The 19,335-nt window shown below is 40.6% G+C and overlaps 1 protein-coding gene across 14 annotated transcripts in view; it reads left to right on the top strand.

Moving 5' to 3' along the window:
• The window catches only part of PRRC2C (proline rich coiled-coil 2C), a 78,781-nt gene that overhangs the window by 40,178 nt on the left and 19,268 nt on the right, over positions 1-19,335 (top strand). For 9 of the 14 annotated variants that reach the window (XM_061345465.1, XM_061345453.1, XM_061345463.1 and 6 more), the window contains exons 15-24: positions 408-621; positions 1,365-3,728; positions 4,996-5,204; positions 5,810-5,964; positions 6,413-6,740; positions 7,217-7,302; positions 8,265-8,453; positions 11,167-11,418; positions 16,149-16,238; positions 17,941-18,042. In XM_061345465.1, coding sequence (XP_061201449.1) covers positions 408-621; positions 1,365-3,728; positions 4,996-5,204; positions 5,810-5,964; positions 6,413-6,740; positions 7,217-7,302; positions 8,265-8,453; positions 11,167-11,418; positions 16,149-16,238; positions 17,941-18,042 — 3,989 coding nt within the window. The remainder of the gene's footprint in view (positions 1-407; positions 622-1,364; positions 3,729-4,995; positions 5,205-5,809; positions 5,965-6,412; positions 6,741-7,216; positions 7,303-8,264; positions 8,454-11,166; positions 11,419-16,148; positions 16,239-17,940; positions 18,043-19,335) is intronic. The other 5 variants (XM_061345464.1, XM_061345460.1, XM_061345457.1 and 2 more) reach the window with 4 other exon arrangements.

Below are 19,335 nucleotides of genomic sequence, written 5' to 3'. Positions count from 1 at the left end.
TACACTCCCTTCCTTCCTCTCCCCCACCACCACCAAAAAAAAAAAAAAAGACCTACAGTAGAAAAAAGCATGTGTGTGTGTGCTCATGGTGCCTTTTGCCATTCAGATTTTACAGCAGAAAGGTCATCTGCAAGTGTACGCATCTGCAGACCTGGTTCTTTCCCTTATAGTAGAAGCAGACAGCTTTTGCTTTTGTTGGCACGTAGGCTACTAGTGGTGAATATGATTTAGTAATTCAGAGGTCACCTGGCAGTAAATAAACCTTTTGTTTCAACATTGGAAGGAAAGGAGATGGAGGAGAGAGAATAATGTTTTTCAGTACCTTCTGATACGCTCTATCTGTCTTCGGGTAGATTTCTTTGCTAATGTTAAATGTGTTTTGATTTTTGAACTTAAATCTGTCACAGGAATTATGCCTCCAAAACCACTGATGAGAAGAGACCAGATAGAGGGATCAGCAACTAGTTCAGATTCATTTGAACATATAGCTCGCTCAGCAAGAGAGCACACCGTTCCTTTGTCAGAGCCCCGCATGATGTGGGGGTCAGACCCATATCCCCATGCAGAACCTCAGCAGTCTAGCTCTCCTCCCAAAGTGTTAGAAGAGCCTGACAATTTGAGGTAAGCCTAAGCTATGTATTCCTGCATGTCACTTCTCCAAGCCATACATATTTACACACTTGGCTTTGTAACTTAGGTTGCAAAACACAGTTTAAACTTACTGGGTTATAGCTGCTCTTGGCCCAAAAGGAATTGTGACTGGCGATGCCGTGTTCTTGGCGCTGTTGTATAAAACAGAAGATATGCCTGCTCTGTAGTAGGGTGTAGAAAGACAATTTACCCCATGATATTTTGAATTTTTAGTTTTGTAGAACAATTCTACGGTGTTGTCCTGTTCTCCATCTGCCCTGCATCCTCCCTATACCAGGGAACTTCTGTCTGATGTATATTATTTTCAAAAGTGGTGTGTTAAATACAAATGAATTTAAGCAGTACAGTAACTTGACATTTGCTGCATGATGAGTGGTCAAGAAGGCTTCTTCTACATCTTTAAAGTACCCTGAATTTTCTTTTTTGTACTGCTGTCTGAGTAATACTTGTGATATTCGCCTGCCAACTTTGGGGCTCCATTTAAAATTGCACGTATAGCCATTAACACTAAGAGAGTCGCATAGCTGATTGTGCATGTGGCACTGAACTCTTAATCAGTATAGAATTTACCTCTACAACTGGCAGCCACTATGAAAACTAATACCTGTTATTTTCTAGAGCTGACATTAATCCTTCATTGAAACAGAAGATTTATTTTAGTAAATGTAAATTTTTTTCCTTCACCCTAATGTTCTTAATTGTTTGCTGCTTAGGTCTGAGGCACAATTGGAGCAAGAACGAGTTGCTGTCCCTGCCACTGCTTATCCTGTAGAGCACAACCAGTTGGACTCACATCCAAAAACAGATTTTTTCAGAGAATCAGGAGAGATGGAGGTACAAAAGTTCCCAAGCAGGCCTTTGGAAGATGTACAACCTCTCCAAACTGACACACCTAACACAGCAGTTAATTTTGAAGGAGTGAAGGAGAAAGTTACACGTAGCTCTCCAGAAGAATTGGTGCCTGTAGGGGAAAGTCACTCTTCGCTAAAGAGAACCATTTCCCATGGCTCAAGTCACTCTCTAAAGTCAGAAGACCAGAGGAATGAGACAGCAACAAATATACCTAAATTACATAATAGGCCTCTTGAGACAAAGGAGACAATTGAGAGACTTGAGATTAAGCCAAAAAAAGAAATTCTTATCAATAGTAGAACACTAGAAGGACTAAAACCCGAAAAAACTTTCAAACCTAAGTCTGAAACAAGATGGGGTCCTAGGCCAGGTTATGGCAGGAGAGATGAAGGTGGTGATAGACCAGTAAGAAGATCAGGTCCTATTAAAAAACCTGTGCTTAGGGATATGAAGGAAGAGCGTGAACAGAGAGAAGAGCGTGAGCAGAGGAAGGAGAAAGAGGGAGAAAAGACAGCTAATGAGAAATCTAGCAAGCCTGAAAAAAGTGACAGAAAGGAAGCACCTCAAGTGCCACTGCCTCAAACTGAGCCAGAGACATCTGCCTCCAGTGGCACTCCTCTGGCTAAGAAGACAACCCAGGATACTGCTGTGACCCTGGCAAGCCAAGAGAGGGGTCAAGCTGAGACTGCAGCTAAAGCACTGGTTCAGACACCCACACTTCCAGTCCCGCAGCAGCTACCAGCCGCCCAGCCTGCTGCTCCACAGCTTCCCCCTGCAGTACAGCAGCAACCACCAGCTCAGCCAGCAGCACAGCAGCAGCCACATGTTCAGCAGCCAGCTGCTGCAGTGAAGGAAGAAAAGCAGATTGAGAAGGTGGTTAGCAAAGAGGGTGTAGAAAAACCCCGTTTAGAAACCAGACCAGTAAAAAGAGAGCCTGGCTTACCACCTAGGACATACTGGAAAGAAGCTAGAGATAGAGACTGGTTCCCAGATCAGGGATACAGAGGCAGAGGTCGTGGGGAATATTATTCTAGAGGTCGTAGCTACAGGGGTTCTTACGGAGGACGTGGTCGGGGCAGTAGAGGCCATAATAGAGAGTACTCGCACTACAGGGATCCTAAGCCTAGATCAGACCATGTGCCTTCAGGGCCTGTTAGGCAAAGAGAAGAGAGTGAAACTCGCAGTGAGAGCTCTGACTTTGAAGTAATCCCAAAACGGCGGCGACAGCATGGTTCAGAGACGGATTCTGACAGCGAAGTTCATGAAAGTGCAAGTGACACACTGCTTTCAGACAAAGACAGCCTAATAAAAGGCAAGCACCCAAAAAGAGAAGACAGAACTGATGGCAAGAAGCCTCCAAAGGCTCTGTCGTTCAAACCTGAAAACAGTATCAGAGTAGACAACAGATCTCTAGAAAAAACGTACATTAGAGATGATGAGAACAAACCCAAACCAGGATTTCTTCCTAAAGGAGAGCCTTCTAGACGAGGCAGAGGAGGAATGTATAGGCGTGGTGGTAGGGATCCTGGTGGGCGTCCTCCACGTCCATCCACAATAAGGAGACCAGCCTACAGAGACAATCAGTGGAACCCTAGGCAGACAGAGATCGTTAAACCAGAAGATGGGGAGCCTCCAAGAAGAAATGAACATTATGGTCCTATACCAGTTGATAAAAGACCTCCAAAATTTGAGAGAAAGTTTGATCCAAATAGAGAAAGACCACGAAGACAAAGGCCTGCTCGGCCTCCAAGGCAAGATAAGCCACCACGCTTTAGGCGCCTAAAAGAAAGAGAAGCCGCATCAAAGATAAATGAGGCAGTAACCAGCACATCAGCAAGTGCCCCAGTTAGTAATACAGTTAATGAACCCACCACCACTGCTCTGGATGTGTCGGAAAGTAAGACACCAGATTTGTCCAACCAGAATTCTTCAGACCAGGCAAATGAAGAGTGGGAAACAGCCTCAGAAAGCAGTGACTTCAATGAGAGGCGGGAGAGGGATGAGAAGAAAACAGCAGATGCAGCAGCACAAGTGGCTGCAAAGGCAGGAGAAAATGCTGGAGCTCCAAAAAGGGAAATAGCCAAGAGAAGTTTCTCTAGCCAGCGGCCTGGAATAGACCGTCAAAACCGGCGTGGCAACAATGGGCCAGCTAAACCAGGGAGGAACTTCTCAGGGCCTAGGAGTGAAAGGCGGAGTGGTCCTCCACCCAGAAGTGGAAAGAGAGGGTGAGCACAAACTTCTGTTAGCATACATGGTCAGGGTCTTCTGTTGTCCTCTTGTGGTCCAAAATCATAAGTAATCTTAGATTAGTAGAATGGCAGAAAACAGTAAGAAACACATGCATCTGTGGCTGTGTACTTTTGGGGGTTTGGGGGTTGGTTTTTTTTTTTGTATGCTAAGTGTCTACTTGGAACATGGAGCTAAGAGCAGAGTGTTCTTGTATGCACAGTGCTTAAAAATGCCTAATTAAAAATCAGCATTGCAGTGCTGCTTAAGTTGAGCTATGTTTTTCAAGATTTGAATGCGAGCTAGAATGGTGTGTGGTTTGGCAGTTGATACATAAACTGCTGCATTGCATTTAAGATCACTCAACATAAACAGACATGTTGAGAAATGCTTGCCATTGAGACTAAACTTTTTTTTCCCATGTGCTAAATTTGACTGACACTTGGTAGTTATCTAATGCTACTATTTGCCCACTGTTTTGGTGCCGCACTGCATGGTAGTCTGGTAAGTGGGAAGCAGGACAAGAACTTTTTCCATTGTATGTCTACCCTGTACTCTAAGACTCCTGTGCTTGTAGGTTGCTGTAGTCTTAAATTCAGGTTTTGCCTGAGCTTAAAAACTTGTGATCGGTGCTTTTACCTTTAATTAAATCTATTAAGAGTTCCTTTGGCTAGTCACCTAATGGAGATGTTAAAGCAAAAAGAGGGTATTACGGGTTCCACAGCAAAGACAGAATGCTGCAAATCTGACTTGTGTATTCACATAGCTTTTGGAAAGTGAGCCTGTGGAGTAAGTATATTGTGCCCTGTTTATATTTGCTCACATTGCATACTGTACTGCTTCTAGTTTGTTTGGGGTTTGATTTAGTTTTGCTGTTTTTTTGGTTTGGTTTGGGTCAGGGGTTTTTTGTATTTTTTTTTTTTTTCATGGAAGGATTTACTGCAGTTGAAGTATACTGAACTGCATCCTTGTTGAACTTTGGTACCTCTAATTGCATAGACCAAGCCAGAGGTGACCTTCAAATCATGTTTTGTGTTTTTTTTTTCCTGTGATTCTTCTTGGCAGCAGGGCATTTGATACATCCCCAGAACAGCTTTTGCTGTTAAGCTGCTTCCCATTGAAGAGCTGAAAGTAGGAAGCTTGGAGCCTACTAAGAAATTGCACAGTAGGCACGGTCCTACAGTAGGATCTGCATTAGATTGTTAGCTCTTTCCTGAGTGTTCTCTGTGGCTGGTCATTAATTTTCTCACATTTTTTCTAACGTAGGCCATTTGAAGAGCAGACAGCAACCGTGCCTAGTGTCGATCCCACCAACAGCAACTCTTTGCATCAAGAGGATGGAGGTGTTACTGCTGCAGGCCAAAAGAGCACCAAGGATGCAACTAGCAAAAAGAGAGAAGAACCTAAGGCTGGGCCAAAGAAGCCTAAGGAAAAAGTGGATGCCTTGTCTCAATTTGATCTTAATAATTACGCAAGTATGTATTGGTAATATCCTAACAAGAATTTGTAATCCTGCTAGGCTTGCTGCATACAGAGCTAGATGTTTGAAAACTTACAGGAAAGTGATTTTTTTTTTTAAATACCGAAATAATTATGTACTTGAGTACTGGTACCTTTGTCATATCTAATTAATGTGTGTGCCTGTGAAGTGGCAAATCTCATTGTGTATTTTTATGAACAATAAAGATAAGAACAATTTTGTTCTATCACCTGATCTTAACTCTATCATTCGTACCGTTTTCCACCACATTCTTAATTTGCTTAACCTTCATAAACAAAGGTAGTGGATATCACTGATATCCCTTATAGCTAATATGCAAGGAAGGCTGTTCATTATTATGTTTTAGTTCTTACTTCATGGAGAGTCTTGTGCAGGAACCTCCAATTTTTCCGTTCTTAAGGAGTAACTTCTCGTCTTCAAGCTCAACATCAAAGCATTCTGGCAAGCAGAAGCTTACCTCTAATCAGGACCAGTATCTGTGGGGAAATAGCTTCCACTCTAAAGGAGATTTTGGCTTGGTGCGCTGCATCTAAAGCCATTAAAACAGCAGCATCTATACCTTTACTTATATTTCTGTAGGTGTTGTGATCATTGATGATCACCCTGAAGTGACAGTAGTTGAAGACTCCCAATCTAACTTGAATGATGATGGTTTCACAGAAGTGGTGTCTAAGAAGCAACAAAAACGCCTGCAAGATGAAGAGCGTAGAAAGAAGGAAGAACAAACAGTGCAGGTACAAGACCACCATTTATAGTGGGGAAGAGCACCTTGCGATACTGGGAATGTTGTGAAGTGCACAGTATCTTCCTTCGAAAGAAATTGTATTTTCAGCTTACAAAATATAATTAGATACTTTTATTAATATGAAGTTGTTCAGAATTAGTAAATAATGTGAAGTTTTATTTAGTCATCTTCATGTTATGTGCTTCCTGATTGGGCACTGCCAGGCAGGTGGAACTGGCAAACTGAAAACACAATTTTTCATACTGTGATTTATACTATTGGTTGGTTCCAAGAGGAAAATGGATGAGAAATCATTGCTTCTGTGGTTAAATACCCCTAAAAAAATAAAGTTCTTTAAGCTAGGGTTGATTAGTTTGCTTTTTGCTACGACACAATGTACAGTTGATTGTCTGTACAGAGTTATCAGCTGTAAGAATAAAATTGGCTTCTGCTTACAGGTGTGGACCAAGAAAGGATCAAGTGAAAAAGGCCGAGGTCAGAATTCCAAGCTCCCACCCAGATTTGCCAAAAAGCAGCAACAGGCAGCAGCTGCAGCTGCACAGCAGGCACAAGCTCAGGCACAGCCTCCGTGTACAACGCAGACTCCAGGTCAGCCACCAGCTTCTGTTCAGCCACCAAACCAGGCTGCAGGAGGAACAGCCAGCACAGAGTACACAGTGTCAGGCAAAGTTCTGCAAAATACTCAGGCTCACAATGGTCTGGGAGCTGAATTATGGGAAAACAAGGTGCCTCCTTCAGCAGTTCTAAATGACCTCTCCAAAAAATGTAAGTGGTGTCTTTCAGATTTGGGATAGGGCAAGCACTGTAGTTAGAGAGTGCTGATTGCCAGCTCTCTCTGGTGATGTCTCATTTCTACCTGTATTGTGCGCAGGGAATACAGGGCATCATTCCCAAGTGCAGTGTTGTAACCTATGAATACCTCTGAAAAGAGATTTTTGCAGTACAATGTTACTCAGTGGTTTACGTTACTTTCTTTGTTCACTGTGAATGAGCAGCTGTCACTCCTTTCAGAAATCTGTTTTGTTGGGCTTGGTCATATTTCTAAACATGATGACTGCCCCACTTGGAAACAGCTAAATAGGTAGCATATTGTTAACTGCTAAATAGGTTAACAGTTTCTTCACCAAAGCTTATTAAGAAACACATCTATAATTTAATTCTCAGTCAATTGATAACTTTATCGTCAAAAACATTTAGCAAAATTGAGGGTAGGGTTAATCCTCTCTTTTCTTAATTGTCAGTGGGACCCATTAGCCCACCTCAGCCACCTTCCGTCAGTGCTTGGAACAAGCCTTTGACATCTTTTGGTTCAGCTACATCTCCAGAGGTAAGAATGAAGGGAAGAGTAGCTGTATATGAAGTTTACCCCAGTTATATCTCATTAGGATTGGGTACAGATTATCCCTTTATTCAGACGTACACTTAATTAAACTAGTACGTGTAGAATTCCATGAAGTTGGAAGATGGTACAGAAACACAGGATACAGGCTAGTGCTTTTATGACTGTTGCATAGAAAAACATTTCTCTGTAATGAAAACTTAGCCACTCACACATTCTGTTGATAGGTGTTATTCAGTTCATTTTTTAAGTAAAAATTTTGCTTAATTTGCCTGTGAACACTTGTGTGCAGTTCAGTAATGTAGATGGAAGCAGGATGTCTCCAAGTAACTAAATGCTTTTGTGTCCCTTAAGTCAGTGGTACAAGAAGCAGTAGATGTTTTCTTTCTATGTTAGCCCTACTTATCCCATGGAATTTGCATAGCCCTAAATTTACATTTGAAGTCCTGTGGTTTTGTTGGGCTTTTTAGGTTTTGACTTTGTTTTAGACAGTAAGAATGTGACATAACTCTTAGGGGAGACTATTTTAACTGCGTAAGGAGATCTGGAAACCTTCAATTTCTTATTGTTCCTCTTGAACATTAATTCTTGAATTTTTAGGAGAATGTTGTGAACCGGAATCTGGACATTTTAATATGGCATTTGTCCCTCTGCCCCTTCTCTATCAGTTCATTAGCTCGATCTTGTTTACATATTTCTTCATTGCTTTTTTTCTTACATTTGAGCTTGTATGAGCAGTAGGAGCTTGAGGAGGAGGAATAATAATACATTCATAGATTGTTTACTCATACAAATGTGTTGCAATTACAAATAATACTTTTGCCGGCAGAAGATTAAAGTACCCTTTTAGTGGTTTTTGACTGGGCATATTTGGTGCTCTTTTCTGAACCACTGGCATTGTACTGTCTAGAACACTTTAAAAATGTGTTTAATGTTTACGTTTTAACTAGGGAGCAAAGCCTGGGCAAGAAGGTGGAGTTGATCTTGGTATAGAAACTATTCAGTTTGGAGCCCCAGCTTCCAGTGGCAGTGACAATGAAGTTGTCCCTGTACTTTCTGAGAAGTCCACTGATAAGCTACCAGAGCCAAAAGAGCAAAGACAGAAACAGCCTCGGGCTGGACCCATCAAAGCACAAAAGGTAAAAGGTCCTATCTTTGGTACAAACCTTTAAACTTCAGGAAGTTCAGGCGAAAAGAGGTTACAAATAATGGAATAGAGTACTCCTTCTGTTAGGACTAAACTGATAAAAATTGCATTTCCCTTTTATATTTCCTAAAACAACAAGTTGGTTCTTGGAAAGAAGACGGGGAATGCAGTTCAAGAAGCAGGTGTAAGTAAACAATATCCTCGCCTAGCAAGAGTTTGTCCATTGATTCTGTGTTTGGAGAAAAGGACATGGCTAGAGCAGGGATGGGAGTACAGATATGCAGTAGCTTTGTTGGGAGACTGGATGTGGTGGAGTGTTACAGTTTTGTTTTGTAGTTTGGGATTTTTGGTGTTGAGTTTACTACACTGAGGCTTTGAGAGCAGTTTTGAAGCAAGTATCCTGTTTCTGCTCTGGCTACATCTACACAGTTTTCTCTGTTTCTTCCTGCCACCATGCCAGCCTCATCCTCCTCCAAGTGATGCACGGGGCCCTGCTTAGTTTTGTAGCCAGGTTGCCAAGATGAGTAATACATCAAGTTACAGGAAAGTAGTGTTTTGAGGAAAGGGAAGAATGTGGGGGCCACTGATTTGAAGTCTCAAATTCTAATGCCGATGTCTGGATAATTAATTTATTTTTTTGCAGCTAATCTGGGAAGACTAAACAGTTAATCAAATTTATCTCAACCTAAAAAAAAAAAAGTCACTTGCCCTTCAGAGATTTAGGCACTCCATTTGATCGCTGTCGTCATCTTGTATTTCCGTTACACTCATAAGGAGTAATACTTTCTCCTCCTGTCATTTAGATTACACTTGGTGATCTTTCAGGGTAATGAAATGTATTTTCCTGTTATTTCCACCTCCAGTGCATATTTATCTATGCATCGCTAGTACACAGCACCAGCTTATTACTCCCAGAAGGAGATGGTTATAGCAGATGAACTTGGCTGGTGACTGATAGAACTAGCTGTTTCAATCCTTCTCGATGTCTGAGATTTGGCAGCAGTCCTGATGTAATTAAAGCCCTTTCTTTAGTTTTTGTAGAAGACCGGGTGTTCCTTTTGTTGGTTGTGTTTGGAGTGGTTTGGGATTTTTTCCCCCAGAAAAGCTATAATCTGAAAGTGCAGTCACATACAGAATGAATTTAACTTCTACTGCATGAGGCACTCAGTGGGTATGTTGCAGTTCATGGTTTTTATTGCAAAATATAAAACCTGTACTACAGGGAGGTAGGCAGTATTTAATACTGCTGGTGAATTTAGTAACTCAGCACATTAAAACCCCATACCTCAAATATGCTAGCAGCATGCTTAAAACTGCCCCTATGAAATCACTTAAAGATTCTGAGACCTGAACTTAAATATATAGTTTACACTAAGTTCCTCTTTTGTCCTTCATTATAGCTGTTAAGACTCCTGTAGATTTTGTTGAAAGACGAATGTGTGACTTAATGGTAAATTCATTGGGGTTTAATATTTCTGTGCACTCTTCTGAATGAGAGGGCTGTAATCCTTTAACTGTCCTGCTGATGAGAAAAAAAGCCCAACAAACAAACAGATCCTACACACCCACCATCCTCATTGTGATATTGTTCACCAGGAAGCCTAAATACAAATTTATGTTTGAGACTGAAGTACTGTTGAACTAACACAGGCAGTGTAAGAGGACCATACATGAAACAAAACAATTTAACCTTTCCAAGTATGACCTTAAAGTGTCTGGAGAGATTTCTGCCTCTGTAAACTGTTAGAGCAGAAAATACGTGGGTTGAAGTGGTTCTAATGTTCCTGGTGGCTGCATCGCAGAGCTCAGGCATCTGCTTTTATTGTTGGTTTCTTCTTTCCCTCAGAAAGCTAGTCTCTGCTGATCTCCTGAGGGTACCAAATACCTCCAGGGAAACTCCAACCTGCCCAAAGACACTGTATTGTAAAGAGTCTTATCTAACTCCTGAAGCAGCTCATTGTATTTCTAGAGACAATACCAGTAGCTTCTTCGCTCTTTACACTGTCAAAGGAATAAGGGCTGCCTTTAAGGAATTTCTGAGCTGCTCTATAGTGAATAGGGCTGACTAGTCAGCCAGAAAGGGTGTGGCAGAGCATTCAGGTTCCCTGAGGCTCTTCATTCTGCTTTAATTCAGCTGCACAAAAAAGAACTACTGAATTGCAACAGTTACTCTAGCCATGGTGTGTCTGCAGTATCAAGCAATGCTTGCGTGTAGGTGTTTTATTTTTCATGGCTATCCCCTTAGAGCTCAGTTCGTAGGAAAAAATGCTGCCAACATCCATACATCAAGATATCTTTAAATGTAGTCTTCTGTTCTACTTTCCTGGGGCCCTGCAAAATGGTGATTCTCTGAAAATTTAAATAACCTGTATGTATATGAAGTCTTGTGGCTTTTATACTTTGTTGTGCTTCTCTTTTAAGGGGAGTCAAGCTGGCTTTCCGCAGTAGATTTTAACTGGATCTGTAATCAAAGTCTGTCACTTCATATGAAACATGTATTGTTTGTAAACAAGAGTTTAGATTCTTAACGTTCAAAATGAATGCATTCATGTGCGTATTGCTAACTTAGCCTCAAATTATTTATCTGTTAGAAAATGTTTATTCTTCAGAAAAGTTTTGTTTAAATTATTTTAAGCATGTTAAAATATTCTTGTGGAATAGGACACGGAGGGAGAGAAATAACTGACAAGTTAACACTAACTTAGCTTCCAGACTTGAGTCCAGTAGAAAACAAAGAATATAAACCTGGTCCTATTGGGAAAGAGCGTTCTTTAAAGAACAGGAAGGTGAAGGATGCCCAACAGGGAGAGCCTGAGGGACAGGAGAAGCCATCTCCCACTTCTGTCAGAAGTCCAGAACCTGTCACTACAAAGGAAACCAAAGCAGCAAGTGAACTAAGCACGGAAATAGGAACTATGATATCTGTGTCTGCTCCAGAGTTTGGAACAAACACAAAGGTAAGAAAAATATGGACAAATTACTGAGCACTATATATAAAGTGTTACTATAGTTATGTAGTTTACATCTGGTTGTCTGCTTGTGGTGCCTGGACAGCAGAGCCCACCGAATAGCAGATGTGAAACATAGTGGTACTGCTTGAATTAAACAGTTTGCCAGAAGTGGTGCAGAGACATGCTGTTTTTATGCCCCTGTATGAAGATGAGCTTGGAAGGTTTTAAAACTGTTTTTTGCTGCCTTATGAATGTGGAAACTCTGTCCTAAGCTGTGCTGCAGAGAGTAGTGCTGGAGCCTGGTATAGGCAGATTCTGTAAAATCACATGTATGTGATATATGCAGGATGAGTGCTTGATTTTTAGCACAGAACTGGAGTAGTGTGTGCAGTTACTGGCTGAGTGCATGGGTGAATTGAAGCTGTGAATTAAGTGCTATTCTGTGAAAAAAAGAAATCTCTAAAGCTAAAGGCTTGGATAAGTCTTGCTTGGTTACATAAAAGGTCTGTATGTCAGCTCCTGTTGGCTTGGGTATTGTTAAGGTATCACTTGCAGAACTCTTTCAGGATTTGAGGACTCATCATAGTCTGCATGGAACTACCCTGCCTTCTCTAACTGCTCAGCAGTGAGATGGTGACTTGCTGTCAGGATTCATTGTTCTACAGCTCAGTTTTTAGTTGTGGTGCATCGATAGCACTGAGTGAAAAACATCCACAGAGGTGCTCTCCTTTTTGCCTAAGGACCAGTGCAGGGACTGCCTTCATTGCAAGCACCATTGTGTTGAGAACTATGGCTGTCATCTCTCGAATGTAAAGAAACTGCAGTTTGATTAGCTACTAGTTAATAGTTACACCTGCTTTGGCAAAAGAAAAATGCTTCTTTTGTGCCTTTAAAGCAGTTTTGTGAGTTTAGGCTAGAGTTTGCTGCAAGCTATCTCAATCTTTCTTCTCCTAGTCTTAAGCAGAAATTTCCTGATGCCATTTAGGAAAACTGATCCTCTGCAGAGTTTGCATTTACTGTTAAAGGAGTCTGAAATGCACATCACTTAAAATTTATCTTTGTCATTGTGGGGGGGAGGAAAGACAGTTTTGGATTTTCTTTTGCTAAGGTGTCATGCAAGCAGAAGATACTATCTCAATGTAGTGTTGCAGAGCAGGTGTTAAGGCAGATACTTGTGTCCAACGCAGTAGGTGCAAACTTGATTTTTGAGTTGAATGGCAAATATGTAAAAAAATTCAGTGCTGGGATTTCCCATCTTTCATGGTATTTTCCATCTTGTAAGTAGGTGTGAAGGGTTTATATTGGTACCGGAAACAGATAATGTGCCCCTCTTAGATGCAGAATCAGAAATGTAGAGCTGTCAAAACCAGCTTGCTCAAGTATTTGGTAACAGGGCTCTTTGTAGGTGTCATGTTCTTTCTCACTGTCTTTCAAGCTCCTGTTACCAGAGCTCAAGATCAGAGGAGATGCTTCTTCTAAGTCACGTACAGAATAGGAAACATATCTTTGTTGATTACTCCAGGCTAACTTCATATACAGTAGCTCTGCTAAAATTAGCGTAATTTCCACACTGCAGTTGTGTTTTTGAAGTATGAGATCTTCAAAAGGAAAGTCTAGATGTTGTGCCTTTCTGGCCTTGGGACTACCACAGGATCAAAGTGCCAAGCTTCTGTCTTCCGGAGGGAAGACCAGAATGAAAGGAAATCTTCCAGTTTGTGCAGGCATGAAAATTCCCAGTAATTTCTTCATTAAGTGGTTCCTAATAGAATCACTTAATAATAGGCCTAAATATTCCTGCCTCGACCATTTCAGATTTGCTTTTTAATTAGTTTGTCATGAGCAGTTCCAGGGGCATCAGCAAGTTTTTTTCTACGAAAGAGTTGGGCTGTCAGTCATATTTTGTATTCTGTGGAAGTTGAACCAACAACCTGCAGATTGGATAAGCTTCATCTACATACTGCAGGAATTAACCAGTCTTGCTACTTTTTAAAGTGGCCTCTAAAATGGGTGCAAATACTGTTCTGGCCTTGGGAGTTCTTGTAATTATTTGTGTTCCAACTGCTTTCTCTTGTCTTTGTACTCCTGCGTTCATTAATGAGGGAAGAAGTGATCACATCTTTAACCTGATGTTCCAATGTCAGATGTTGAAGTTTTAGCAAACCTAAATGATTTCTCTTTTGACACTCTTCAGTGCTGTTTTTGGAGACTGCTGCTTAGCTTTCAGGAAGGCACACTTTCTTTAGGTGTTTGGTGATTTAGATGTCTGTAGAAGTCAAGCCAGCTGTCCTTCAGAAGCAGAAGTTTTGTAAGAGAACTGTATCCATCCCAGAACAAGCATCTTAAAATCATGTGCATTTAATCATAAAAAACTTCTTTACCTTAGCAACTGTATAAATAGAAGCCAGCTCATGCTGGGGAGATGTTTAAGTTTAGAATGTAAGCATGATGCTCCAAAGCAATTGCAGCTGTCTCTTGGGTTTTGCAATATGTTTTGCAGTAATGCAATCTGGTGTGTAAAGTCTTCGAACTGGGTAGAACATCTTACCCCATACCTTTTCCCACCCTACCATGCCTGAGCTTCTGAATCTTTCACATCACAGGAACAGTGAATAATACCTGGTTACAGACATAGCAATGAAATGTTTCACAGGGAGTTCATAATAGTCTGACAGAGATGCTTCTAAAAGCACAAAGGCTGTACTTGAGAATAAACTTTGAGTGTCTTGGGTGATTTATGTAAATCAGGAATGAATCAGTAGCTAATTAATCCCATATAAAACACTGGTCCTTTATAGCAAGGTCAGCTCTGAGGTCTACCTTGTCCTTTCGTTCATAAAGTCACTTCAGGTTTTGTGATCTCTTTTCCTGGGGCAGAGTAGGTAGTTACTAAAAGCTTGCCTGTTCTTTTTTCTTCAGGTATAAGTAACCTGAAGATAAGTCCAAAAAAGCATGTACAGGTTTTTTGTTCTAGCTATTATTACTGTTACTGGTTTATAATAATCAATTTATAATAGTCAGTTGGTTTCTTCAGTAAAACAGTTGCAGAGGAGAATCACTTTAATTGAATTACAGAAGCTTATGGTGATAAACAGTATCTAACAGAGATTCCTAGACATAATGTACTAGTAAATGAAGGATTGTGGTTAAACTACAGTTCTGGTGGCTAAACCACTGTCTTACCTGCATGTTCAGCATGTGAGCAATCCTTACAGGACGGTTCAGCATTGTACATATACTTGTAAAGGTGTCAGAGTTGATATGGTGGTTCGGTTTTAATTCTACTGAAAAGGCAGTTTTATGCTGTACATTTCCAAAGTGAGAAAGATAGCAGTACTTTGATCTGATTTCTTTTGTAAGGAATCTTGGTGCTGAGACTCTGTAAAAATTGCATCCAGACCTTGAAGGAATGGAATAATGTTCTAGCTTGTCCCATTCTTTTAACAAAGTGAGCTCATCCTTTAAAGGAAGATTCATTGTTAGAATCTTAGTGCTATAATTGCTCTTTTAGGAGACGTTGGCTTAGGCTTGAGCAGTAAATTGAGTGTGTTCTTTTTTAGTGGTTTTCCATCATACTGCTTGGATGCAATTAAACAAGCATTTTGTGGTTTGTGCCTTCGGAATCGTGTGTTGGAAAGTCCAGGCACTCATCAGCAGTTCTGCTGCTAATTTGTTCTTCAGTTACTTCTTGGTGTTTGATTCTGTAAAAATGATGGAGCCTTTTCTGGACTTCAGACATGAAAACTTTGGAGTTTGCAGTGCTTCTAGAGAGTGGATCTTGGCTAGTTCAGGGTCACACTGTTTGTCTAACAAAGTTTCTGGAGCAAATTCTGGTAACACCTGTTTGCCTATCCAGAATATGCTCAGTAGATATCCAGTGATAAGAAATAAAGCCTAGTGTTTGAGATGACTTTGCAGAAGTTACCAGTGCCTTTTTGTTCATTGTAGGTCATTCTCTAGATAGCTGGCAGTGTTATCAATAAGACACTTTGATGACGCAGGTTATACTTGCAACTGAAGTAGCCACTGGCTACAGCTAGGTCCATGAAACTGGAGCTTGTTCATGGGCACATTAAAGTCCACTTAAACTGTGACAGATAAACTTCAAGGAAAGCCTCTGGGTAGATGGGAAACTTCAGTCCTTTTCTTCTTGGAATCGCTGCCCAGTGCAGAAATCAGAAGATAGACTTCACCATTCAGAGAAACTGTGACTTGTGACTTCCAGAGAGAAGACTAAAAGGAAGAAAAATTGTTTGCAAATTGCAGCCATTCCCGTGTGTTCTTTTTAATCTGTAAGGCCTTACTTGTCATTGGTTTACCCAAGAAATTTCTCTGTTTTAAGCTGCAGAAAGCTTTCAGCTGATACATTTTACTTTTTGAATAGGCTAGAAATGCCTACAGATGGCTAATTGATTACACTACAACGGTTCAGTGCCTAGTATCCAGACAGTACTTCGCTCTGTATATTCTTGCTTTACAGATTGTATTTTGGCTTGTCTCCAGATGTACATTATGAGGTCATGAGGCAAACCATAATCTCCCAAGAATTCTTCTGACCTCAGTAGCAATTCAGCAATAAAAATTGCTGGACATGCCTTCTAAAAAAAAAAAAAAAGTATGAAATTCTAATCTTCTGTTGCCTGGTGAACTCCTCCTGTAGAAAGGCTGACATCTGTCCAAGAAATTGAACTCTAATTTAGGTAAGGGAGATATTTTAATGAAATTATTTTTCTTCACAGGAGTCTGTAACAGACTACACTACACCTTCTTCTCATCCTAACACAGTGGCTACTAGCAGTACAAAAATGGAGGAGACTTTGGTGACGAACGTAAGTCTATTGCAGTGATCATCTTGACTTTGAAGACAAGAAAATATTTAAAGCACAAAATAGTGCCTTCAGTAAACAAGTCACTAGGGTTTCTTTCATGTTAGAGTTGCATTGCTCAGTAGTCTTACTCTGAAGCAGATATGGTTTTGATTAGTATCTGTTCTGGAATTCTTCAGGTATTTTCTTGCCTTCTGATCAGCCAAAATGAGCTAAAGAGCACCGAAAATGGAGATGTTTCTAGGGGCAATTCTGAAAAAAAAAAGAAAAACAAAAGCTAAAAAGGTAGGCCTAAATGAGGAACTATGCTCTCAGCAGCACTTGGGACTTGAATCTAGTACCAGTAGCAAAGCCCTGTAGGTGAGTTTGAAGAAAGGCTTTTACAAACAGGGCAGTTCTGAACTGTAGCCTGAAATCACAGCAGCTGCATGTAAAGGGAGCAGCTTCATGGTTTCTGGAAGCAGAATGTAGGCTTTCAGTTGTTCTGTTGCTATGGAGGTGAGATTTTCACAGTCCTCATAAAACCAGTGATCCTGGCTGTGAGCATAGTGTAACAATTGAGAGGACCAACTGGGTTGTGACTTGCAGTGAAGTCAAGTTTGTCTTGAGTGTGCTTGGATGTCAGGGAGCTTGGATCTTGTGATTTTTGCTGTTTTGAGTAGCAGAAATAGAATTACAGCTCACAGTTGAGTCACTTGTTGATTGAGGAAAGATCCTACCTACAGTAGGATCTCAGGTTTTTACGAAGATGCTTTTCAGCTTACTGCAGCATCCTTTAAAGCCATTTGGAAGCAATACTGGTTGAACTTTTCTGCTGGGTTTTCTGGTGTTGTGGTTTGTGCCTTTGGTGGTTAGTGTGGAAGACTGAATTCTTTTGTGTTGATGATGTTAGCGTGTGCTCCCCTGTGGGGTGTTGGAGTTGGATTTCCAGCACAGACTATAGGGGCTTCTGGCCACATAGGAGCTGTGCTATTGCCTGCTTCAAAGCTTCAGTTTCTGTGTCTTTTGGATCAGCCTTATCTTATCCAGCGGAAGTCCATTAGGTGTGCTCTGAATGGAGAACAGAATGGTTAGGAGTAACAGACTGGCCATTGGAGTATTTTTTTATCCTCTTCATGTAAAACTTCTAGGAAATCAGTAAGTGTTTTCTTAGGCAAAGAGCAATAGCATTATGTCAGGTTTATTTCCTTAAGTTTCACATCTTTCATCTTTCGAAAGAGAAGATAACTGAATTCAGTTATTGGATGGCAAATCCATTTTGGTTTGTTTCATGGTCCTGTGACTTTGGAGGTTTATAGCTTCCTCTTTTCAGAAACTGAATCTCAGAACTCAAGGTCATGGCACCCCATGTACTATATTTGTACAAAAGGGGACAAACCTGGCTTGAAGAATTTTTCATATCAGTAAACTGAAAATATACTTTAAATCCCAAAGCAGAAAATTGGTATTTGTTTATGCAGAAGACATGGACTTTTAGAACCTTAGTCTTCATTCAGCCTTTTAAAGAGAGATGACAAGCATCTCAGAACCTGCTGAATGGCCTTTCCCCACCTACCAAATTTTTACCCCATTTTATCAAAATCTCCCTGCAAAATGCTCAAGCCTTGAAGAAATTGTAGCTCACTTAATAAAGCTTGAGCTTTGCTTTTCTGGGGCTTTTGTAGTAGACATAGTTAGAATGTGATGTGTGTTGCCTGCCTTTCAGGTGCCCCTGCCCCACACCCTTCCCCTCCCTAGGAGGGAGACTCTACAACAGAGCTCCAGCCTAACTCCAGTTTCTCCTGCTACCGTCGACCTCACCCTCAAGGTATGTACCACATCCCTCTAAGGGTCGTTTTCTTGCATGCAGGGGAAAAAGTTAATGGAGAACTTGCTGGTGAACCTTTTTTTTTTTTTTTTTTTTCTCTCAAGAGCCTTCCTTTTATTTCCTCTGCTGAACTGCTTTTGCATATAAATGGATGGCTGGAACACAAGACTGTCAAAGGATGCATTTAAATTATAAATCTCTAACCCCGTTTTGCATTAACACTTGGCATCTCAACCAATCTTGGCTCCAAATGCCCTGAAAAAAAGAAATCCTAGCATATTAGCATTGTACCATAGTGTTCACGACAAACCATCAGAATCTGACTCAGGGTTTTTGAGAGTTTAGCTGAAAGTAAGTTGCCTGGTTTAGTATTGAAGGCTGTAAGGAGCTGCTTGGTAAGCTGACTTGATTTCTATTAGCTGTAAGATTTTGGTGCAGGGTTAATGTGGTATTGAGTTGAATGACCAGAGTTCTGAATAATGAGATGTAAGTGGTATGTTGGTGTCTATGAAGGGCAGTTTGATCAGCTAGTCAGAATGTGTTTTCTTGTGCTATGTTATGTTGTTTTTTGCTCTCCAGCATAGAGCAGGTATGTAGAATATTTTGAATGATTTTCCTATTTTGTTGGATTTTGGACTGTGTGCATTGTATAACTCACTAACACAGAGTTGGACTCTAGCTTTTGCTACTGTTTCTCTAGAAGTTTTTGGTCCTTTTGGGTTGTTTTTTTTTGTTTGTTTTGGTGTCCTAGATTTGTTTGTGATTGTGACTGCAGGTGACTGAGCCAGTAGAAATACTGTTGCTGCTTCTAGTATTAAGGAAGAGTGATGTCTGAATTTAGTTTCTCTAATTTTGGAAAGAGGAAATGAAACTAGGAATTGGAGGAGAAACTTGGTTGTCAGTCCCAGTGAGACTTGTGTCTCACTGGCATGGTTTGACAGCTGCTTGCCTAGTGTTCTCTACAGATGATAGTTATTAATGATCTCTTGGTGAATCTTTGCTTTTCGTTTTTTAACACTTTATTTCCTGAAAAAAAACCCAAGTTACTTTAAAACAGTAGAACAGCAAAACTGGGAGAGGGCTGGAGAGGGACAAGTAATTTAACAAAAATCTGGTTTTCTATTGCATTCTTTTTTAAGAAATTACCATAATCTGACTTTCTGGCGCCTGAAAGCATTTTTTGAAAATAGCACTAGCGGCTGGATATCTGATTCACATGTAATACAGGTAGGAATGTTACTATAGCATGATCCTGCAAAGAACGTGACCCTGCTCAGTTAGAAAGCAAACCAT

Source organism: Neopsephotus bourkii, unplaced genomic scaffold (assembly GCF_033783945.1).
Source record: "Neopsephotus bourkii isolate Nb327-2 ecotype Australia unplaced genomic scaffold, CSIRO-AGI_Nbou_v1 NB_234, whole genome shotgun sequence".
Classification (NCBI taxonomy): Eukaryota; Metazoa; Chordata; class Aves; order Psittaciformes; family Psittacidae; genus Neopsephotus; species Neopsephotus bourkii.
Note: the sequence above shows the minus strand (reverse complement) of the source record. Positions and strands in the feature narration are given on the sequence as shown.